At 35.2% G+C, this 22,212-nt stretch overlaps 1 protein-coding gene and 2 long non-coding RNA genes across 4 annotated transcripts; 1 reads left to right on the forward strand and 2 right to left on the reverse strand.

Moving 5' to 3' along the window:
* The first annotated feature begins 555 nt into the window (after window positions 1-555).
* LOC113341907 (BTB/POZ domain-containing protein At1g67900-like) lies at window positions 556-3,608 on the forward strand. 2 transcript variants are annotated; one of them, XM_026586614.1, is made up of 4 exons: window positions 556-1,002; window positions 1,175-1,244; window positions 1,343-2,605; window positions 2,950-3,608. In XM_026586614.1, exons 1-4 carry the CDS (start codon window positions 944-946, stop codon window positions 3,436-3,438), a joined length of 1,881 nt encoding a protein of 626 aa, XP_026442399.1. In that variant the 5' UTR covers window positions 556-943; the 3' UTR covers window positions 3,439-3,608. The 2 variants fall into 2 exon arrangements, with proteins under 2 accessions (XP_026442399.1, XP_026442400.1); XM_026586615.1 differs by having other exon boundaries at window positions 984-1,002; window positions 1,329-2,605.
* Window positions 3,609-9,235: 5,627 nt separating this feature from the next.
* On the reverse strand, window positions 9,236-11,477 carry LOC113341844. The gene is made up of 3 exons (XR_003356184.1): window positions 11,282-11,477; window positions 10,046-10,120; window positions 9,236-9,499 (listed from the first exon to the last, which is right to left on the reverse strand). It is a non-coding gene; the product is annotated as an uncharacterized LOC113341844 (long non-coding RNA).
* A 7,838-nt stretch (window positions 11,478-19,315) lies between these two features.
* Window positions 19,316-21,879, reverse strand: LOC113341843. The gene is made up of 2 exons (XR_003356183.1): window positions 21,578-21,879; window positions 19,316-19,553 (listed from the first exon to the last, which is right to left on the reverse strand). It is a non-coding gene; the product is annotated as an uncharacterized LOC113341843 (long non-coding RNA).
* Window positions 21,880-22,212: the final 333 nt, after the last annotated feature.

Here is a 22,212-nt window from a genome sequence, read left to right on the forward strand (position 1 = left end):
TTTCTTTTATCGGATTTCTCGGTATTGTGCTTGTACGGTATGTTCTTGTTACTTTGTATTTTCTTATCGATGTTAAACTCATTGTAACCTTAAATTTCCATTAATAAAAAAGTTTCTTGTTTTTCAAAAAATAAAAAGATAAAAGAAAATAAAAAAATAAATGACCTGCTGTAAGGTAAGTTGTAGTTTAACTATCTTTGAAAACCTACTTTTAAAAAGAAAAGCAGAAACTAGGGGTATGCTACTACTTTTTCCATTTTATTTCTCTAAAATGAATATAATCACTTTTTTTATTTAACCTAGGGGTGATATATTTCTTCCTTAATCATCATCATATAAACCGTAATGATGCTTAAAAAAAAATCATAAACCGTAACAAACAATACATTTGGTAAAAAAGGAAAAACGAAAAACAAAAAGAAAAAGGGTATGAAAGAGGTGTAGGTTAAGCACGTGCGCATATCATTCCTCCATTAGCACGCCACACGCGTGAGGGAGATGGCTTAAAGTTCAAACATTATTTCTTAGAGTCCTCTTAAATGACAGAGAGAAGTAGAAAACACTAGCTGAACAAAATTTAGTGACCTCTTTGATCATCAGTTTCTTTCATTCTCTTATAAATATTCAATCATAGAAAGTTTGTGAATTTTCTATTGAAGAACAAATATTTCCTCTGTTTTGATTAAAACTTTATCAATTTCAGACCATTCTGATCCTATAATTCTTCTGCAATTGCTTGTTTCCGAGAACCCTTTCCTGAAAAAACCCAGAAAACTTATCTTACTAACTGAGAAAATCTTATTACAGAGCTAAAGCTCTGTAAGAGCTTCTTTTGCTTTTTTTGTTTTTGTATGAGAGTGGTTGGTGAAAGACATATTTCAATCACTCATGGAAGTTGGATACTTGTTAAGGGGTGTCTGATGAGAAACAATAAGCTTAAAAGATGAAATTTATGAAACTTGGATCTCGGCCAGATACTTTCTATACTACTGAGGCTGTAAGGTAAGCATATTATGAAAAATCTTCCTAGTTTCTTTTTTCATTTTTTTTTTTTTGTGGAAATCTTATGTGCAGGGACTCGAACATAAGACCGTAAGTATGAGATTCTTCCTAATTTTGTAAATGAAATTTGTTGATAAATGTTTTGAATTGTGTTTTTGGTGTTTGAATGTAGGTCTGTATCTACTGAAGTGTCAAGTGATCTTATAATTCAAATTAAAGGATATAGATATTTGCTTCACAAGGTAAATGGTTTGAAGAAATCGTCATATCATTGATTTGCATGAAGTATGTCAGCTTTCTATCATCATATCATTGATTTGGTTCAGTTTACTTGTCACAGTTTCCACTTTTTTCGAAATGTTTACGCTTACAGCGGTTATGTTCGGAATCTTCCAATTCTTCTCCGCAACAGTTGATTCAACTGCCAGACTTCCCTGGTGGAGTGGAAGCTTTTGAGATTTGTGCGAAATTCTGCTACGGTATTACGATTACCCTTAGTTCCTTCAACATTGTGTCAGCCCGTTGTGCGGCTGAATATCTTCAAATGACTGAGGAAGTGGAGAAAGGAAATCTTATTTGCAAGCTTGATTGTTTCTTAAATTACTGTATCTTACGCGGGTGGAAGGATTCACTGTTAACTTTGCAAAGTACAAGATCATTACCGTTGTGGTCAGAAGAACTTGGGATTACCAGCCGCTGTATTGATGCTATTGCCTTGAAAACTCAAGCCCACCCCTCAAGACTGAATTGGTTACATAGTACCTCTAGAGGCAGGGATGATGCTTCATTGTGTAACGGAACAGAGAGTCAACGGCATAGAACTGCATCAAAAGGTTGGTGGGCTGAAGATATCGCTGAATTGGGTATTGATCTCTACTGGCGAACCGTGGTTGCAATCAAAGCTGGTGGGAGAATACCTGCTTATCTTATTGGGGAAGCACTGAAAATCTATGCTTCAAGGTGGTTACCCAACATTTGTAAAGATGTAAATGGTAACAAACACAGTGGAAATGATCAAGGTTCAGAAGCAACGAGTGACATAACGTCGAAACATCGATTGATCTTAGAATCAATAGTAAGCTTACTTCCAATGGAGAAAGGGTCTGTCTCTTGCGGCTTCTTGCTTAAGCTTTTGAAAGCTGGTGACATACTTGGTGCTTCTTATTCATCTAAGATTGAATTGGCACGAAGAGTTGGACTCCAGCTAGAAGAAGCGAATGTTAGTGATCTTTTAATACCTTCACTTTCCTACACGAACGAGACAGCTTACGATGTTGATATAGTCTTGTCCATATTAGAGCAGTTCATGCAAGGGCAGAGTCCTCCAACAAGCCCCCCAAGGGCCAAGACAAGTTTTGAGAAGAGGAGAAGGTCAAGGTCTGCAGAACATATCGATTACGAGTTTCAGGAAAGTAGGAGATCATCTTCAGCATCACATAGCTCAAAACTTAAGGTGGCAAAGCTTGTAGACGAGTATCTTCAACAGATTGCTAGAGATGCAAATCTGGCTCTGTCAAAGGTCATTGCTCTTGCAGAAGCCATACCAGATTTTGCAAGGATCGATCATGATGATCTTTATAGGGCCATTGACATTTACCTAAAGGTAATTATCACAAATTTATATTTTTTTTAATAGTTTAAACTCTTCAGTTACTTACCCTTTTTTTAACAATTCTAAAACCATGCTTTCCAACAAGGGCTGGTCACACTCCAAAAATAATCTGTATCTATGCGAAATCTTTCGAAGATAAAGGGCCGGAGGCTAGTTCAGAATGGATTACATTTCACCACGAGTGTTCACTTTATATGTTATCTATTTTCTGGATCAAATCCAAAATAAGTTTCTGAAAATGACTTGGCCGATCTTTAATGCACATTGTCGAAGTAGCACAGTTTAAAACTAGATTTTGATAGAATGGAATGTTTGCAATTTTTTGTTCAATCCAGTCGCACCCGGAACTGAGTAAGAGTGAACGGAAAAAGTTATGCCGCGTTCTGGATTGCAAGAAGCTATCCATGGAAGCCTGTATGCACGCCGCACAGAATGATCTACTTCCGTTGAGGGTAGTCGTACAAGTCCTTTTCTTTGAACACGCAAGAGCAGCAGTAGCCGGTGGCCAAGTCACTGACCTACCTAGTAACATCAAAGCACTTTTTGTCAACCATGGAGATGATACGTCAAGGATTCAACAGCAACTAGGAAGCAAAGGAACTGGTCCAGCAGACGATGAATGGAGTACTGCCTCCGGCCTTAAATCACCGAAGTCAAAGTTATCAACACTTAGGATGAAATTAGCCGAAGAAGATAACGACATTGATGATAATGGTCATGTAAGAACTTCAAAGCTTAAAGGTGTTTTCTCGATTCCTTCTAGACCGAAAAGGATGTTGAGTAAGTTGTGGCCTAGTAATAGAAGTGCGAGTGAAAGACATTGATCTAAGTTTTTGTATTATTCTTTTTCTTAAGGTGAGAAATTGGTAATGTGGAAGAAATACTTCATACTGTAACTTACTGTAGGATTAGTCGTGTTTTCCCACTGTTGGTGTACTCAATCTTAAATAAAGTTTCGAAAGTAGGAAACATTGAGAGTTTCAGTTCGCAACCATTCAATTCCGCCGCTTTAATAATCTAACTCAAGGCAGGGTATTGTTTTATGAGCATTTTAATTATAAACGGTTTTTTTTTCCTTTTTTTGTTTTGGCTGATACACTTCAAGTATTAATACTCCCTCCATTTCTTGAAATAGTTACTATCAGTTTTTCACTTTAACCCAAAGATGGTCAAATTAAAAAAGTGGCAGTAACCTCTTTACTAGAGAAATAGAGAGAGTATTTAACACCCTCTAGGCAAATCAATGAGCTCGTATATATTAGGTAATAGCAGGAAATAGGGGTGAGCATGGGCCGGTTTTTACCTTATCCGCATCCAACCCAATCAATTACGGATTTCAAATTTTTAATCCGCATCCAATCCAACATCCAACGGATTTGCATCCAATGGATGTACGGATGAATGGATTGGGTATGGATAATCTAATGGATTTGTTTTCTAGGAATTACTATGGTTAATCCAGTATATCCAGAACCGGTTTCTGTGTAGTCCACCACCAGAAAAAAGTTATTCGTATGTTCTTGGACCAGATTTTTTATTCTCTAGTCCAGCACACGTGCGACTCAAACGAAAGCGTATTTTGAATATACCATACATACCCTTCTGCAACTGTATATAACGAAGAAATCAAATTCCAGCTCCGTTTCTTTCCTTTTTTTTCTTCATCTCAGATCCAGTCTCTCGCTTCTCTGCTGCTGTGTTTTTGTGTTTCTCGCTCTCTGCTGCTGGTAGTGTCTTTCAATTAGGTTCATCTCAGATTCGAATTAGGTTTATCTCAGATTCGAACAAGGTATTTATTATAATCATCTTGCTCTGCTACTGTTCTTTTTTTTTCCTTGAAATCATGGTGAATAATTAGGTTTATTCTGATCCGATTTCTATCAGAATAATTGTCTATGATGTACATTGTTAACTTTCTTTCATGATTTCAGTTTTATAATGATTTACATTGTTCAATTCAGTTTCCGTTTGATTTTTAAGTATTTTTTTTTTGTGATTTTTGTGTCTTTCAATTAGGTATCTCAGATTCAAATTAGGTTTATCTCAGATTCGAACAAGGCATGTTACTATAATCATCTTTTCTCTGCTGCTGCTCTGTTTAGTTTCTTGTAATCTGATTTTTGTATTTTTTGAGATATGTTTGTTCATTAGACAGATCGTGTAGAAATTTTGTTTTTTCTTTTGACATAGCTACAGTTCATTAGCATGCTTTTTGTTGATATGATCATGTGTCTCAAAATATATGGAACATATTCATTCATAGGCACGGTACATATTGATACGTAGTAAAATATATGTTATTCATCCTACATTACATACCAATACGTACTGCATATAACATGCTCTCTTTTCATCCTACAGTAGATGTCAATACATATCAACACATATCCATTCAGAGACTCAGTACATGTCAATACGTAATGCATAGAACATGTCAATACATAACGAAATGATACAACACATATCCATTCAGAGACTCTTTGTTAGACTCAGTACATATCATTTCGTATCATATCAATATGTATATTACCAATAGTTAATTTTTGGATCATTTTTTACAGGGTTAACATGTCTGACATTGCTCACGATTCAGATATTGCTTGCTACTCTCATGTATACCATAAGCAATACCACTTTGGATATTTGGTTACATCGTCTTCGACTTTAGAGGATTTGAAATTTTCCATCTGTAATACGTGGAGCTGGTTAACTCCATCGACTATTGTCGTTAACTATGTCCAGAATGAGGTGATAGTTCCTATTGTTTCCAATGTATTGCTCCAAAGTCTTGCTGCATTACATTCTGCAAAGAAATCGGCTTTCTTTGATTTGCATGTGGATATGATTTCAGCTGGAGGATCTAGTTCTTCTAGGTGTATGGATGTTGATAGTAATGCAGACTTAGTTGCCAGTGCAAAAAACAGTTATTTGAAAGATGGTAAAGAGGTTCCAAATGTGCATTTTTCAGATGGTTGGGAGGACATCTTTGAGGATACAAAACAATTATTCTATGGTGGTGTTGATGCTGTACGTATAGCTTGCCAAAAATACTGCATGAGAACTGGATATACGGTAAATAAGTTGAAGAATGACCTTGAGAGATTCACCGCCGTATGCAGCGTGAAAGGTTGTTCATGGAGGCTTCATGCAACTGCCATTGGTAGTTTTATTGATGTTTTTAAGGTAAAAGAATATGTGGGGAGGCACAACTGTGGTGGTGGTTATATGTTGAAGAATCCAAAAGTTCCGAGAAAGCTTACGAACAATTGAATTCATGAGCGTGTCAGGCACAACCCTCTCATAAAGCCATAAGAGATTGTACATTATGTTAAAGTTGGTGGCGGGATCGACATCAACTATCACCACGCATATCATGCACTTGAGTTGTCGTATCAACAGATTTTTTGGGGATGATGTCAAATCTTACACTGATCCTACTTGGTGGGTGAATGCAGTTAGGGAAACAAACCTCGGGTCATATATTGCTTTCGACTTCAATGATGCTACAAAGAGATTCAATAGACTTTTTATTTTCTTTGGAGCTTGTAGAGAGGGTTGTAGATTCTGTCGTTCGATGATTTTCTGTGATTGTACATTTCTTACTGGGACTTTTAGAGGAGGTCTCATGGCGGAAACATGTATTAGCGGCAATCAAGGTAACTGGTTTGTTTAATTTCATATGTTTTTTTTTCTTTTTTCATTAACAATACAAGGACATATAACTAGTACAACATGTCTTGGCAAGCTAATAATTCCTACAATACTAGTATAGAACAAGGACTACATGTTAGATAAGTAGTGTCTGGTAGTTAGATTACTCATTTACTACAATACTGACAATGAGTATACTTCTACATATTGACCTTACTGAGTATGAGTTAAACCATACTGTATGTCAATATGTAGTGTTAGCTTTCCACATAGTCAAGCAGTTGGTTATTATTTTCCTTTTAGCAGAAAAAATACTATAGTTGCTTAACATAACTAATAATTCCTTTCGCAGGTTTTTATCCCCTCGCATGTGCATTAGTTTTTTGGTGAAACTAATGACAATTGGGAGTGGTTTTTCAAGAATCTGAAGGAAGCTTTGGATGATGATCACCAATCACTTTTATGACTGACCGAGGTGAAGGGTTGGTTAAATATATTCCCAAAGTGTTCCCTAATTCTCATCAAAGCTATTGCTACTTCCATTTGGGAAAAAACTTACCTATCACAAAGTCTGACGAAAAGTATAAAGAAGTGACTGATTCTTTCCAAAAGGCAACATATGCTCTTCTCCTACAAGATACGAGGAAGATCTTCAATAAATGGTTAAGTTGGGAACGCCTTGGGTTGCTGACTACTGCCGCAACATTCCAAGGGAAAAGTGGTCCAGTGCGTTCTTCAAGGGCTATAGGTATGGTCAGACTTCTTCAAGCGTAGTCGAATCGTTCAATAATTGGATTAACCGCGAGAAGAAGTTACCTGCTTGTGCGTTCGTTGACGAGATCAGGTTTGTATCAGTTTTCTTAGTCAAAATACAAGCTTATATGTAGTGTTAAGATTTTATTAGTTTCTTTTCTAACAGTACAAGCATGTATGTTCTGTTAATCTACGTATAACGGAGTATAATAGACTTGATGTTTCCTTGTCGTGTAGGCTACGGAGTTGATGTAATAACGTCGCGAAGAGAGTGTCTTGATGAACCCAGAAATGTTAACCCTTGTGTATCAAGCCTTGCTTGAACTACACATTCAAATTGGCTGTCCCTGGAAAGTTAGCCAGTCAGATGCTAACCTCTTTGAAGTGCGTTCTCCAAGGTTAGCATTTACCCCTAATTTCTTTTTAAGTAGCATGCTCTGTGATGTGATATCCACCAAACTAGTATCTTATGAATATGTACTAATAAAATCTTAGTTACTGCAGATAACATATGAATATGTACTGTGTAGATATTCGGTGGATAATATGGCGTGTTTTGTGTGTGCGGGTCTCATATGATAGATCTATAGAAAAAAAACTTGTACTTGCCGGCGATGGCGCGTGTATGGTTTTCCATGCTCGCACTCTACTGCAGCTATTACTAGATCTGGAGGAAAGATGCTTGATTACGTCGACGGTTACTTCAAAGTTACCTGTTATCTTGAGTTATATTCAATAGCTATTAGGCATGTTCCTAACCACGACAGGTATGTGTCTTTAAACAGTACATTTTGATATTGTTTTTAAGGAAAAATATATTGTGTACGTATTATTATGTAGTTACTGAAAAAGTGGGGATACAACAACCTCACCCAATAATTCGCTTAGCAGTCTGTATGGACTAACTCCAATATACTTTTAAGACAATCAACTAGACAGTCAGACTCAATCTTAATAAAAAGTATATCAAAGAGTTATATCTCAATTTCTCGATTCAATACTTACTCAAGCAAATAGAAATCTGCGAGTCTAATTGAATACAAGAGAAATTAACTTGAACAGTATCAAAGACCAATGTTCAAGGATAAATCAATTTCAATCAACAACCAAAGGTCGGATTTCCCAATTGATTGATTCAACGCACAACCTGTGATATTTCAATTATATAACAAAATATAATGCAGAAAAGAAATAACACAGACACCAGAAGTTTTGTTAACGAGGAAACCGCAAATGCAGAAAAACCCAGGGACCTAGTCCAGATTGAACACACACTTTATTAAGCCGCTACAAACACTAGTCTATTACAAATTAACTTCGGTATGGACTATAGTTGAACCCCAATCAATCTCACTGATCCAAGGTACAGTTGCGCTCCTTATGTCTCTGATCCCAGCAGGATACTACGCACTTGATTTCCTTAGCTGATCTCACCCACAACTAAGAGTTGATACGACCCAAAGTTGAAGACTTTAATAAACAAATCTGTCTCACACAGAAAAGTCTATAGGAATAGATAAATCTGTGTCCCACAGAAATACCTACGAGTTTTGTTCCGTCTTTTGATAAATCAAGGTGAACAGGAACCAATCGATAACTCGGACTTATATTCTCGAAGAACAACCTAGAATTATCAATCACCTCACAATAATCTTAACCGGCTAGCGAAACAAGATATTGCGGAACCACAACTGATGAGACGAAGATGTTTGTGATTACTTTTCTATCTTACCTACCGGAAAAATTAATATCGATCCAATTTTACAATTATACTTAATACGATAGAAACAGCAAGATCAGATCACGCAACTCCAGAGAAAATAGTTGGGTCTGACTTCACAATCCCAACGAAGTCTTCAAGTCGTTAACCTACAGGGTCTCGGTAGAAACCTAAGGTTAAAGGAGAATAGACTCTAGCTTATACAACTAGTATCACACAGGAGATGCGGGGATTAGGTGTCTTAGTTGCTAGAGTTCTCCTTTATATGGTCTTCAAATCAGGGTTTGCAATCGATGCTACCTTGATAATAAAGCATTCAATATTCACGGTTAGATGAAAACCTGATTAGATTCAAACTAATATCTTTCAACTGTTAGATCGAACTTAGCTTGTTATACACAAACGAAATTGTAACGCCCCTTTTTCTAAAAGGGTAATTAGGACACTAAAAAAACAAAAACGATCTTAAACTCAGCTTTAACTTCCAAAACAAGATGTGGACATAAACTAGGCTTTTCATATTATACATAACTGTCTAATTTACAAGTGTCTTATTTGGTGATATACAATATACATCTAGAAGTTAGTGTTTTACTTACAATCAAGAAACTCAAAAGAAAACACCTTCAGAAAGATACATAAACTGCACAGTACTATTGAGACCATCAACGATCTCACACGGACATAAGTTAAGACCACTTAATCGACCCAAACGTCAATTTCTTCCTCGGCCGAATCAACACCACTTACATCAAAGCTACCTGTCACTCACAAGGAGGTGGAAAAAGTGAGCTAAACAAGCCCAATGGATACTTACACTACTCAATTATAATCATCAAAGTTGAATTTAAAGAATGCAAGTTTTCTTCAAACGATAATAACACATCTCATTCACTCGAATAAACAAGCCTGTATTCTAAACATCAAAAGAGAACAACACACACAAGTACAGTCATGTATATGGAACTACTCCTTCATCAAACAATGTATAATATTTGTGCTAACCATACTCATTAGCTATTGATATCACCAAGACCATGATGACTCACTCTAAGCAATAAAAGTTGAATGTAAGTAGTTATAAAAAGGAGCAGTGTCCTATATACCACAAAAAGGAAATTCTTATTTCCCACACAATCACAGAGCAAACAAGCACAAATCAGGTCATTTCCAAGTGGTGGAAAGACTAATAGAATCTACTGAGTTTTCGAGAAAAGAAACTAACAATGCATGAATTTGTTAGAGTACATAAACATAATTTTGTAAAAATCCATCAATGGTTACAAAAGAGTAATGTAAGTTCCCACCTCAAACCGCTACTCAAACCTCAATCTTCGCAATCCGCCAACTGAGTTCAGAGACACCTAGTCATACAATAAAACCTGCACAATTCGGCTTGATTATAACTCACTTCATATTCAACCTCTAACACCCTTGTAAACAGCACGAGGGTCTAAGTTTCGGGGTACATAAAACATTCATCTTTGATTCAAGTTAAACAACCAATAACTCTTTAGAAATATAACAATCTCCTCTACAATTTCCGTTAAGACATCATGAACCAAATCGATCTCTAGCATACCTATAAAAGTCCAAAAAGACACCTACTCACCGTAGTTACAAGCAAATTCCAGATTTCATAATAAACTCTAAAATTAACAAAACTTAGTCAATTCAACTCTAAAACAAGCAACAAAGATCTCTAAAGTTTGGTAGTTCAATATACTTCAAATCCTTACATAAGAACTAAGGCTAAATCAAGTTGTAAGTGTCAAATCTTCTTAAAAGTAAGACTGCCAGGAGTGCAGAACACAAGACACACAAGCTGGCATAACTAAAAAACTTACAATTGTAACTGAAACATTGAATACCATGCTAGCTTATCAGTAACGAACTTAAGGCTGATTTAAGATACAAAAGTGTCAAGTTTGTAGAAAACAACACTGCCAAGATTATAGATACAAGATGGCATATCTCAAAAGCATAAATCTCCCAGCAACATTGAACGTCATGCTGGAAATTCATGTTCACATGCTATGATTCTCAAGAATTCACCCTAACCTAATTCAGTACCAAAAATGCCTATAATCATGCCCAGAATGTCACCTGACAACATAGAATATATCTGAGATGAAGTTGATTGTTTCAATTCAACAAATTTCTTTATGAATCCTAAAATTAACGGTGATTTGTAAGGCCACAATATATCAAATTCCAAACTTTAGCTGTGTACTACCCTAAACATGAACAGTATGAGATTTTAAAAGAAACCTTCATAGGAAACCCAAAAATTCTCGGCGTTCCACAAATTCATAGAATTCACAAAACCCATCTTTATTTCAAATTCTAATCCTATCCTGTTTTAGATTCAGGCAGAGATGAAATCCATTTCTAAAGAAACCCTAAGTTTAATATACACAAATTGAGATGATCAAGTAGTATTAGGAGTAATTGAATCATTGAATACAATTTTCGTTGGCTGTAGAAGTGAACACGAATCCAATTAATTGAAACAAGATATACATACAAGATCGAATTCTTACCCTTAATCGTCAGCCAAGAACACAAAGAAGCTTCTTTTAACTATCTTTCAATCTTCTACAGGAATTCTACTAATTGAAGAGTTCATAATCTTAATTTTCTTTCCTTCCAAATTGAACACAGAAACTCAACTCAAATTTCAGTCTTTTTTTTTTCTCCCCTTTCTCTTTTCACGTTTTTTTTTTATCTCAACGCTACAGGCGAGAGTTTAGTCATATCCCTTTCCTTCCTGCCAAACGTGTCCTAGCACCAAGTACTCCACTGTGTCAAGATAAAAATCCACCACGTGTCTACAAGTTGTGAAGCCTAGTCACAGAAATTTGAACACCTAATGTATTCATAAGCTAAGCTAACACCATCCAAAACAAGCCCACAATGATAGATGACTAGTCTCATAAGTAAAGAAAAACAAAATGAAACTGATGCCAAACAGAAGCTATCCAACTGTATGGTTGGTTTAAAAAAAGAAAGAAGATATTAGTGACACATACTATCACTAGTTGCACCAAGAAACAAATAAACAAGAGACTAAACACAAGGTCACTACACAAATGCACGTTCATTTAGATTTGTGTAACAGTACTTAAACGTGTATATCTAGTTGGTTCAACAGTAGTTAACCAAATGGTTAGCCATATGTGCACTTTCATATCAACCATATTCATATTCATCATAACTAGTTCAAATGACTCAAAAGAACTAGTTAGAGAGTTGTTCAATTGCTTAAATATCATAGAAGTATACAAGACACAATCGAAGCAAAAACGATTTTGATTCACTCGAATCAATTCATGAACTTTATAGCCAAGGTTTGCAAATATGCATTCCTTAGTTTATATAAGTTTAAGTTCACGAATAAACCGTTTTTAGAAAATAACCCACTCAAGTATGCATACCAGTACGCATACTTAAGTACCCGGATTAAGTTTGTTTTCAGTTCAAACTCCAGCAGAAATTCACGGGACGTGAACTTCCGATAGTACGCGTACAGGTATGCGTACTTTAGTTCCGGTTATCCTGAGCAGCAAAGTACGCATACTTTGGTTCAAGGATTATGGACTTACACACGTATGAGTTTGCATACAATCTTTATATCCATTCAAGGTTATATATTCTAAACTCTCATTTCAATCATTGAAACATTCTTAGAGGATGTTAAATAGAGGTTACTCACACACTATTCTTCATCAAAGCGATTTTCAAGATATTGAGATAATCAACATGACTTTCGTCACTTGTAAAGATGAACTTGTCCAAAGCGAAAGCTTACCAACACATATTTCAAGAAATAGATAAGCGAGATAAACTCGACTCGAAATAGAAAATGTGTATAACCGAAGTCTATATAGCAATACGAATTTTGTCTCAATATAGGAAATAAATTAGATAAACTTTTGAGTGATAGATAAGTTCAAGTCTCCACATACCTTTTAGTCGATGAAGTTCCACTAGTTCCTTGAGTAGTTCTTCGTCTTTGTATGATGAACTCCCTGGAGTCTAGAGCTCAACTACACTTTATTTCCTAGTCCGAGACTTAGCTATAAGTATACTAGAAATCAAGACTTATAGTTTTGGCAACTAAACTTGACAAACAAGCTTGAGATAGCAACGCTTGCAAGTTCGACTGAGCAGTGCTCTAACAGTTATGATTCTGTATTTTTCTCACATGCCTGATGAGTATCACGTAGACGATACCGTTCTCCCACCAACTGCAATTAACACTCCACCAGGAAGGAAAAAAATAAAGCGTATTAAAAGTACATGGGAGAATAGTAGAAAATTTGTTAAGTGTTCAAACTGTAATTTGAAAACTCATCACAACAAGGCAACATGCACTCTTATCCGTCAGTATGAAGTTTCTGAAGAATGAATTATGACAGGTATGTGTTTCAAGCAGTACATATTAAAGATATGTCTTGGGGTAGGATGATTCAGTACAATGTATTTTTAAGTAAATAGTGTTTTGATTTCTCTTTTCTTTTATCATAGGCTTGAAAGTGCAGCAGAATGCGAAATGCAGTGTATCGTTCCCCCACTAGCTATTATTTGAAAAGCTCACCACCAACTATCAACATGTAGTCCTTGTTCTATTCTACCGTTTTTGATTCGTCAGTACCAACTGAATTTGGTTAATAACTATTTATTTACAGTACAAACATTATAATTGTATGAACTTACTGTTTATTGATCTTTCGAATATGTCCTTGTTCTGAGAACTTCTTTTCGTTTTCCAATATGTAGTTATATTGATCTTTCGAATAATGAAATATGTCGTTAAGTGTCATTAAGTGTCGAATAATGAAATATGTCGTTAAGTTTCATTCACCATAAATAAAATAGTGATATTGATCTTACATGTCGGTATCTATCACCACATTGTAGTAGAAGATATTGATATTACATGTCAGTATTGTAGCGTGGGCAACTTTCATTACATACTGATATGTACTGATTGTAGCGTAACCATCTTCCACTACATTCTGATATGTAGCGGTATATTGATAACCATCTTCCACTACATATTGACATTTCCATCACTAAAATAAAATTTAAACCATTACATAAGATTAAGTTTAAACTTCGTGGTTTTACAGCTGATTCACCATCTATGGGGGTCGAGGGGGCAGCACCCCCTCGTATCACCAACACAAAAATCTTTCTTTCTTCCCTTTTCATATAGTTCATAACAAAGTAACACAATTCAAATATCACTACATATCCACTGTCTTATGTAAGATTAAGTTTAAACTTACTTACTTTCATTTGATTTAGTGTTGGTTACCATTACATAAGATTAAGTTTAAACTTCGTGGTTTCCCAGCTGATTCACCATCTACGGGGGTCGAGGGGTCTTTGCCCCCTCATATCACCAACACAAAAATCTTTCTTTCTTCCCTTTTCATATAGTTCATAACAAAGTAGCACAATTCAAATATCACTACATATCCACTATCTTGTTGAATCAGGATAAACTTAACCCAAACCCAAATAAAAAATCACTAATAAGTTAGACAACTATTTTTGAACATTCCAAAGATATGTTTAACCAGCATAAAAGGAAAAGCAATATTTAAACTCATGAAATGTAACCAACACTGAAATCAAATGTAATCCTGAAAAAAAAAGGTAAATATCAATATGTACTGTCAGACTACTTTTAGCAATTAGGACTCTATTGTGTCAGTTTCCAACTGATTTATGGTGGAGATGCTGTCAGCAATTTGCATGCTAAAAGTACCCTTTTGTTCTGAATCTTCAATTGCATTTGATCATCATCTCTCAAAGTTACTCCTACTTATTTTGTTTTCGACTTCATCTTCATAAAATGCATCACAAATAGCAAGTCTGGTGATTTTCCTTGTTGAGGTGCTTCACACTCATTGACTAGTACATTCTTCAATGTTTCTTTTCTGTTCTCCAGCAAGTACATGATGATAGGTTTGAACATGAAATCTGCCATTTTTGTGGCGTTTGGATAACATATTCCTCCCTAATCTTTCTTAGAAGAATTGAAGTGGTTGAACACCATTTTTTCGCAGACATACTCAAGTAGCGTCAAATGAAGATTGCAATGGCACATTGGTACAAGAATCTTCTTGATACTTTTATCCATCTACAATATTGGTTTGTAAACAGAATTTTCTACTCCTCTTTCGAGCTTATTCGGGAACTCGACATTGAACTGAAAACATGGATGTACTTGAATAGTTATATCTAATCATGCTTATGAAATATAGATATGTAGTGCACCTATTCCTACATAAAACACAACAACATTGTAAGTACCTATTCCTACATACTTTAATATGAATATGTGGTGTGGTAAATATGCACTGTAAGATAACAACTTACCCAAGCGGACGGATCCAGATGCAAGACAAGTAAGTGTTTTCTGTCTATTTCGTGCTTCGGCTGGTCTTTCTGAAACTTGTTGTTAAGCTTGTATTATCCGTAGTTGAGAAGATCTTTCTTTAAAGAATCGTTATGTACCAAGTCCTCAATTGTATATCCACTAACACAAAGACCACCTTCTCCCATTATCCAAGCAATTGAGCTGGAAAATAACGACGTAAAGGTTAGTGTTCTTTTGTAACAGAACATATTGATATGTTCCCGAGCATAATATACCAATATGTATGGGTATTGCTTACATATCAAAATTACATATCAATATGTAGTAGATATGGATATCAATTTTTTTTTTGATGTCAATATGTATTGCTTACTACGAATATAACAGTACACGAAAATTAATCTACTCTATGGATCAATTTTTGTCTATGCAGATGTTCCAAATAATAGTGTCAATTAAGAACTCACTTTATTAAGTCTGCATTATCAAAGAATGTGGAAAGGATAGTCTTTTGATCATCCTTCAAGTCATTATAGAATGGCGATTTATTCAGTTTCAGGAACACCTTGCGGCGCAATTTAAGCTTTTTGTTCTTCTTTGGTTTCTTCATTAGTGGTATTGCTTCTGTTGCTCCAGCTTTCGGCTTCTTAGGTTCTTTATAAGATGCAGATAACTTACTTCCACTTTCGTAAATATCATCTTTCTTTTTTGCAGGATGGGCACGAGTAACGGGTCTGGTCAGTGTGCGCTGCTCCTTTGTGACGGGATTTTTGTACACTGCTACCCTTTTTTGTTTCTGGCTTGGGGTAACTGGTTCCTACATTTTTTATCAACATATAAATATGTAATGTAAAAACACAACATAACTGCTGATTAACATTCAGTACACGAGGTAAGCACAAATTAACATTCAGTACATATCATTCACTTGTGATGGAACCTCCAAAGTATCTTGTGAAACTTTTGATGGGATGTGTTCTTGTTGATTAGTTGTAAATTCACCTGCGTCTTTCGATTCACTGGGTTCTTGTTGCTCAATTGTGGGTTGTGTAAATTCTACGTTTTGCAAATTTCTTCCAATTAAATTATCAAAATGTTGTCGTAAGTCAATACCAAAGAGACCAAGGTTTTGATTAGTACCACTATCTGGAAGGAGGTCTGCATAATCTTCGACGTAAAGTCCAATGCCGAAGTTTTCCATGTCTAAATAATCTCCGATAGAGAGTTGTTCGATGTGTTCCAAGCTCGACATCTCACTAAACAAAGGTATACATCCATGGGCAGAAAACTTTCTGCCGCCGATCCAACATTATAGTCTTCAGATTTCTGGGACATAACTTCAACTGAAGCCTTTGTTTTTTGCATAGTTTTAAGCAACTCCTTTGTTGCTACCTGCTTAACTTCAAGTAGATCAATCTGCAAAGAGCAATTGAAACTGTCAACATAAAGCTACTTACATATGTATTGCTATGTAACAGTACATAGCAATATGTAATGGTAGATACCACTACAAGAATGTAAGTATCTACCACTACATACTTTGATACAGTACAAAGTAAACATTAAATCATACTTAGACTACATACTTATATGCTACTTACTTGTGTTTTTTTTTTCCTATTTTTCGCTTGTATCTCCTTGAATTTTTGCTCCAAATTAGATCTAGCGGGCTTCTAACCTCAAAAAGCTGAACTTCAACATCACGGAACTTCAATACTGTAGGTGTTGTTGACAAACCAACTTCAGAGGTGGCATTAACATTTGTTTGATCTTTCGGAGAAACTTGCATTTCGACTTCAACTGTTGGGTCCACATTCAAATCTTCATTGGGGTTGCTTTGAGTAGGTGTACATCCCAAGCTAACATAATCTTCATGGCTGGCTTCTCCCTGCAAAGGGAAAGCTTTCAAGTAAATTTCATGCAGCATCAGCACTATTAGAGCATAGCTCGATTGAATCCACCAAGCGTTGGTATGTCAAGTTTGTTTGTCATATTTTAGTGTATCAAAACTCAATTAAAGAGTCACTTGATTATGTACTAGAGACAACTTCGTATAGGTTAGGCTAGAAAGATTAGGATAATGAGACATACAAGTATTACTCGAAGACTTGAAGAATGTGAAGAAGTAACAAGCTACATCGACGACATCATCCTTCCTCTTGATGTTAATAATATTTTGAATTGAACTGTTCCCAACGTATCTTTCAAGTTGTGTTATATTGAAAACATAACTGCGAAGCTTTGAATGATTATACTCTAGTAGACATAGTATTAAGGAATTACAATACGAAGTATAACACTTATCTTTTGAACTTCGTATATAAGACATCGACATAATCGTATGAATGCTATTGTAATTATGTGTATTGGTATGGGTGAAGATTTCGTCCTAGAAAACAATGTTTACATTCGTTTAAAGGAAGTACATTCATGAACTTGTTTTATGAATCGAAAGGGAAATCGCTAGGCTTATTGGTATTGTTATTCATTGCATATCTTTGGATCACCAATATGTGTGATTAGTATAACCGATCATAATTTATTATGTATCTTGGTAAAAATATTCACAGTGTCTGACTTATGTATTGGTATGACTTTTATTAGTGTAATCGATCCTAATTAATCACCTAAGATGGTATGATCGGTATTTGTAGTTGGTGTGACCGATCCTAGTAATTGGTGTAATCACGTAGTTCTTGAAAATCAGATGAACCAGTTCTGAACTCGTTTGGAAGTATGGCGTAACCGGTTCCAAGATTGTAAATATGAAAAAGGATTACAAAGAAATAAGATGTCGACATACTTTGAACATGTTCAGTAACTCTTATCTTTTATTATTCAAAGATATTCCTTAATAACTCAAGGAGATCCCGGACCGAAATAAGTTGAGAATCTTTTAATTAAGGTTGTTAATTTCCAACAATTGAAATGCATATCTCTGCAAAATAAAAATTGGTAATGTGCATTTACTAATTGGAGATTTTCTAGTAGAATTTCGGTTAATATTGGACAGAGCATTTCTAGAAATTATGAAACCCGAATTTGGAAATATATTGCATATCTTGAGAATATTTTCGGTTTAGAGTTTTCATAGTTTTTTTAGAGTTTTCAAGGCTTTTTAGAGAACATTCAAAGTTGATCTTCACTATTGTAGGGATTTTTTATTATCATTCTTTAACGAATCTCCTAGCTTGTAGATCCCAGTGCTACGGTGTATAATTAAATTTAAGCTTTTGAAAGCTTTTTGGAGTCTTCCTGAGCTTTTTAGAGTTTCTCAGAGCTCTTTCAGGGCTCTTAAGGGTTTTTAGGAAACATTCAAAAATAATTATAGGGAAAAGAATTAAGTTACTTTCAGTTGGTTTTAACGAATCCCCTGGCTAGTAGATACTAGTGCTACGAAATATAACTAACTTAAAGCTTTTTCAGAGCTCTTTAGATATTTTAGGGATTTTTAGAGTTTTCAGGGTTTTTTAGAGTTTCCAAGGCTTTTTAGAGAATATTCAAAGTTGATCTTCACTATTGTAGGGATTTTTTATTATCATTCTTTAACGAATGTCTTAGCTTGTAGATCCCAGTGCTACGGTGTATAATTAAATTTAAGCTTTTGATTGCTTTTTGGAGTCTTCCTGAGCTTTTTCACGGCTCTTTAATGTTTTTAGGGTTTTTTGGAAACATTCAGAGATAATCATCATTATTGTAGGGAATTTTGTTAGTATCATTCTTTATAAAGAATCAAGTTACTTCCAGTTGGCTTTAACGAATCCCCTGCCTAGTAGATACTAGTGCGACGAAATATAATTAACTTAAAGCTTTTTCAGAGCTTTTTAGATTTTTCAGAGTTCTTTAGATATTTTTGGGCTTTTTAGAGTTTTCAGCGTTTTTTAGAGTTTTCAAGGCTTTGTAGAGAACATTCAAAGTTGATCTTCACTGTTGTAGGGATTTGTTATTATTATTCTTTAACGAATTTCATAGCGTGTAGATTCCAGTGCTACGGAGTATAATTAAATTTAAGCTTTTCAAAGCTTTTTGGAGTCTTCCTGAGCTTTTTAGAGTTTTTTTAGAGCTCTTTCATGGCTCTTTAATGTTTTTAGGGTGTTTAGGAAACATTCAAAGATAATCTTCATTATTATAGGGAATTTTGTTAGTATCATTCTTTATAAAGAATTAAGCTACTTTCAGTTGGATTTAACGAATTTCCTGACTAGTAGATACTAGTGTTACGAAATACAAGTAGAGTGCACGTGCGTTGCACGTCGGCAAACAATAGTGTTTGCAGTTCATGTTCCAAAAAATATGATACACTGCAATTAAAGAAAGTTTTTCTCTTTATTATCAGGTAACACAACACTGCCTGTATTGCACCTAAATTTTAATTTCCGCCACCACTCTTGCATGAATAGAATGTTTTCGCATCCTTTGACCTGTACTCACCATGACAAAACAATGAACAAAATTATATGATCAAGTAGCATGATACGGTCATTGGGTGTTATGAGGAATATCTAGTAATCTGTCTTGTTATTTGACAACCAGTGTCAGGTGATGGATCTGCTGGTTCACGCGTCTACATTCAGTTCGCGAGTGCCTATGAGACATATAAGATTGCATATCTCTACCTCATAAGCATTGGGTGTTATGAGGAATATCTAGTAATCTGTCTTGTTATTTGACAACCAGTGTCAGGTGATGGATCTGCTGGTTCACGCGTCTACATTCTGTTCGTGAGTGCCTATGAGACATATAAGATTGCATATCTCTACCTCATAAGAATATTAGTCGTAGTGTTTCTGAAGGTGCTAAATTTAGCTTTAACAGATGAGACTTGTAAAGAGACTGAATGAGAACCATAATAGAAATGTAAATAATCAGTTGCATAGTGCTCTCCATGTAGATAGTAAGGGACATAATCTTGTAACGTCAAGTGCTAGTCTCATGCCCTATACCCAATTCAACATTTTCAGAAACTTACCTCTTTATTGATTTTGTCATCTCTCGAGCTATGACACACATCCTATAAAATTCAGATAGTGTCACCATTAGCTAACGTGTCAATGCTTACTTTCTCTTTTGAGATACAAAATATAAATAAAGCTATAAGTTCTTTTCTAAGCTAAAGTATAAAACATAGCTATGAAAGTTGTAACTTTTATTTACATAACTACATGACTCGGTGGAATCTCTTCATTGATTTTTTTCAACTCTCAGAGCTATGACATACGTACTACAAAATTCAAATATTTTGTCAATTATACTAACGGTAACAGGTCCATGTTGATTTCTTTTTCAGATACAAAATATCGATAAAGCTATAAGCTCCGTTTACTAAGCTAATGTCTAAAACATAACTACATCAAAGCTATAAGCTTTGTTGGCATTAGTGTTACCTTGAATCACCAAAAAGTGAAGATGTTTCTTCCAGGCTATGCAACATATCCCTTGCGACTGCAGAACAATTGTTTATCTTTAATCATGTGGCTAGAGCATTAGATAAAGTTAGATGATGATGAATGGCAGCAAGACTCAATCCCAACCCAAACCTTCTGGATGGTTGGTTGTAGACAACCACTAAAGGTCTCACACAACCACTAAAGGTCTCACAACAAAATTGAAGAATCAATTTTACTAAAGTGTCCTAAGATTTGAGATTTTCACTTTGCAACCGGCTCTTAATTTGTAGTTTGTACTAATACACCTCAAATGTAAATGTCGGTCATAAAGTTCCAAAATGATGTCTATTAGAAACTGAAAACCGTGACTCGATCCACCAGAACGACTATGTGTCAATTGATGAGTGTCTATCGGTACTACTATTTCTTGTCATATCACAACTTTTATATTACTGCAACTACTTTTGATTTGGGAGTCTAGCAATTGAATAAATTAAGTACCACATACAAAGTATTGGTGCTCTAAATGTAATCTGATAATGATGTGCATGTGTATTTGTAAGCAAAATGGTGCATACTTCATACTCCATTCTGACAAATAGAGCACTCATTTTCTCATAATCATCAGTTTAAACCAATGCGTGTTAACAGTTGCTGCTCATAGTGGCCAACTGGCTAATTCGAATAATCTTCCCTTTCAAACATCCAGACCAAAAATTCAAGATGGGAACTCACTAATCCATTATATATCAAATTTCATAAAAACCTAAACTCTAATTTAACATTGAACGTTGCAGGGAAAAAAAGAAAGAATTGCTTCGTACATGGATTTAGCCTAAATTCCAAATCGTGACTAACCCTAAAATTAAATTATGTATACGATCAAAAGGGATTTTCAACTACAAAACTGGGTGCAATCAAAGGAGACATTGGACCTTCAAATCAAGCAGCATATATATGTACCATGAGAAAGATAAATCCAGAATTTTACTTTCAATTTGCGACATAATCGATAAAACTTGAAATTAACAATCCAAATTGGGATAGATGTAACATACCTGGAGTAAATTGAGGCATGCAATTGGAAGATTTAACGGGAAGTAACCATGTCTGCATAAGATTTAGTAGACATGCAATTGAGGCGATTTCCTTTCAGGCATAGCTTGGGAAATTGCGATGAAACGATTTCCAGAGAGCAAGATGAACTAACCATGACTGCATAAGACAGTGGCGGTGATGCTGGTGATGATGATAGTGGTGGGGGACGGTGTTGGTGGCGGTGATGGTAACGATGGGTGGTAATGGAATTAAAGAGGAGAGAAATCGTTGCTTTTTGGAAAAGAAGGTGGAGAGCATTTTGGGGTAGTAACCAAAAAAAGGACGCGGGCATTTTTTCTGTGACAGGAATCTTATGTGGAATTTTCCTGTCATCCAACGGTCCAACTTTGAAGATGGAAGATCGGACGGCTGATGTGAGTTAGGTTAGAGGATATTTCATTTCTCTTGAGATAATTAACTTAAACCTTTTCCAGAACTTTTTATAGTTTTTCAGAGCGTTTTAGATTTTTCAGAGTTTTTTAGATATTTTAGGGCTTTCTAGAGTTTTCAGGGTTTTTTAGAGTTTTCAAGGCTTTTTAGAGAACTTTCAAAGTTGATCTTCACTATTGTAAGGATTTATTATTATCATTCTTTA

The sequence above is a fragment of the Papaver somniferum genome, unplaced genomic scaffold, assembly GCF_003573695.1.
Source record: "Papaver somniferum cultivar HN1 unplaced genomic scaffold, ASM357369v1 unplaced-scaffold_32, whole genome shotgun sequence".
In the NCBI taxonomy this organism is placed as follows: domain Eukaryota; kingdom Viridiplantae; phylum Streptophyta; class Magnoliopsida; order Ranunculales; family Papaveraceae; genus Papaver; species Papaver somniferum.